The sequence below is a fragment of the Citrus clementina genome, unplaced genomic scaffold, assembly GCF_000493195.1.
Source record: "Citrus clementina cultivar Clemenules unplaced genomic scaffold, Citrus_clementina_v1.0 scaffold_2, whole genome shotgun sequence".
NCBI lineage: Eukaryota > Viridiplantae > Streptophyta > Magnoliopsida > Sapindales > Rutaceae > Citrus > Citrus x clementina.
The window spans coordinates 22269217-22271844 of record NW_006262688.1 but is presented as its reverse complement, the minus strand read 5'-3'; the positions used below and the strand labels follow the sequence as shown (position 1 = coordinate 22271844).

At 37.6% G+C, this 2628-nt stretch overlaps 1 protein-coding gene across 1 annotated transcript; it reads right to left on the bottom strand.

The window, feature by feature from the left end:
* Nucleotides 1-417: 417 nt before the first annotated feature.
* LOC112100974 lies at nt 418-978 on the bottom strand. The gene has a single exon (XM_024190851.1). The coding sequence runs from the start codon at nt 976-978 to the stop codon at nt 418-420; it is 561 nt and encodes a 186-aa protein (XP_024046619.1).
* Between the last annotated feature and the right edge of the window lie 1650 nt (nt 979-2628).

Sequence of the window (2628 nt, the reverse complement as noted above, 5' to 3'; positions counted from 1 at the left end):
TTAGTGAAAGGCTCTAGCTTTTAATTTACTGTAACGGTAAAATTAGCTGCTGCAACATCCATTCGCTTATTCTAACAACTGATATATACTCCCCACGAAAGCTACTGACGCGTGGTTCACCTATGAATTCTGCCACCATACACTCTCATGTGTTAATATGGAATTCAATTATTATTGACGCATTATGAAATGAAATAGATATATCAAACTACAGTGAAAATAAAGTATGCAATAATGGAAAAGGATAAAAATAAATGGTTAATATGGAAAACCATGATTAACTAAAATGTAAAAGAAGAAGAGTTGTCTACAAAACCAAAGTATATCAAAATTAGTTTGAAGTGGCTATCTCCTCAATGGGCTACCTCCCAAGAAGCGCTTAATTTAAGGTCCTTCAGCCTGATCTTCTTTCTTTGTTCAATAGCTGGGTTCTTTAAGGAGTAACACCTCCTTTGAACATTCTGCTGCTGGATGTATGTAATGCTTAACCCTGTGTCCATTAACCTTGAACTCGTGGCCTGTTTGTTCATCTAGAAGATCAACAGCTCCATGAGGGTAAGATTTTAACAGCTTAAATGGGCCAGACCATCGTGATTTGGGCTTTCTCGGAAATAATCTTAATCTTGTATTGTGGAACAACACTAATTGACCAGGGGTAAATTTCCTGTGTTGAATATGCTTGTCGTGCCAGTGTTTTGTTCTCTCTTTATAGATTCTTGCATTTTCAAATGAAAATAACCGTAATTCATCAAGCTCACAAAGTTGAAGTCTCTTTTGCTCTGCTGCAGCATGCATATCCCAATTTAACTTCTTCAGTGCCCAATGTGCTTTATGCTCGAGCTCTAGTGGCAAATGACAAGCTTTGCCATAAACAATTCGGTAAGGAGACATGCCAAGTGAAGTTTTGTTTGCTGTTCTGTAGGCCCATAGAGAGTCATGCAAGTGTGAAGACCAATCATTCCTCGTTGGCTTCACCATTTTTTCTAAAATCTTTTTAATTTCTCTGTTGGACACTTCAGCCTGACTATTGGATTATGGGTGATATGCTGTTGCTATCTTATCCTTGACTCCATATTTCATCATTGCTGCAGCAAAGATTTTGTTGCAAAAATGTGTGCCCTTATCACTAATAATTGCTCTAGGAGTGCCAAACCTGGAAAAAATATTTTTTTGAAGAAAAACCACCACTGTTTTAGCATCATTGGTATGTAATGCTGCAGCTTCTACCCACTTGGAGACATAATCCACAGCAACAAGGATATATAAGTTCCCAAAGGATGGGGGAAAATGTCTCATGAAATCTATTCCCCAAACATAAAAAACTTCCACTTCCAGTATGTTAGTCAATGGCATCTCATGTCTGCTAGTTATGTTCCCTGTCCTTTGACACCTGTCAGAGCATTTAACAAATTCATAAGCATCTTTAAAAATAGAGGGCCAATAATAACCTGATTGCATAACTTTGGCAGCTGTTCTGTGACCACCAAAATGTCCTCTATATGCTACAGCATGACATGACTCCAGTATATGAGGTATTTCTTCTGCTGCAGCACATCTTCTTATTACTTGATCTGAGCATAGCTTATATAAATGTGGGTCATCCCACTGATAACTTCTAACATCATGAAGAAATTTCTTTTTCTCTTGAAACTTCAGCTCAGGTGGTAGCAACCCACTTACTAAGTAGTTAGTAAAGTCTGCATACCATGAAGATTCTGACTGCTGTAGCTTCTGTGCTTGCTGTAATACCAACAGTTGTTCATTAGGAAAAGTTTCGGTGATGCCCTTCCTTGTCAATGTACTAGTGTCTGCTTCCAGCCGTGACAAGGGGTCTGCCACTTGATTCTCAGTCCCCTTTCTATCTTTAATTTCCATATCAAATTATTAAAGCAGTAAGATCCACCTGATTAATCTTGGTTTGGCATCCTTCTTTGAAATTAAATATTTGATGGCTGCATGGTCTGTGTACACAGTTACTTTAGTACCTACCAGGTAAGCTCTAAATTTGTCAAAAACAAAAACTACTGCTAACAACTCTTTCTCTGTAGTGGTGTAATTGAGCTGAGTTGGAGTGAATGTTTTGCTTGCATAGTATATGGAATGAAAAACCTTAACCTTTCTTTGCCCTAATACTGCTCCCACAGAATGATCACTAGCATCATACATAAATTGAAATGGTAAAGTCCAATATGGAGATATCACTACTGGAGCAGTGATCATAGCTTTCTTTAATTCTCCAAATGCTTGAAGACACTCTTTGTTAAAGTGAAATGGTTTGTCATGCTCCAGCAATGAACACAGAGGCTTAGTTACTTTAGAAAAATCCTTAATGAATCTTCTGTAGAATCCAACATGCCCAAAAAAACTCCTAATAACCTTTACTGAAGTTGGAGGTGGCAGTTTATCTATTACCTCTATCTTGGCTTTGTCTACCTTAATACCATCCTTGGATATCTTGTAACCCAGCACTATTCCTTCTTGCACCATGAAATGTCACTTTTCCCAATTGAGTACTAAGTTGGTCATCTCATATCTTTTAAGAACTTCTTCCAAGTTATGTAAACAATTATTGTATGTGTCCCCAAAAACTGAGAAGTCATCCATGAAAACTTCCAAAGTCTGCTCTAC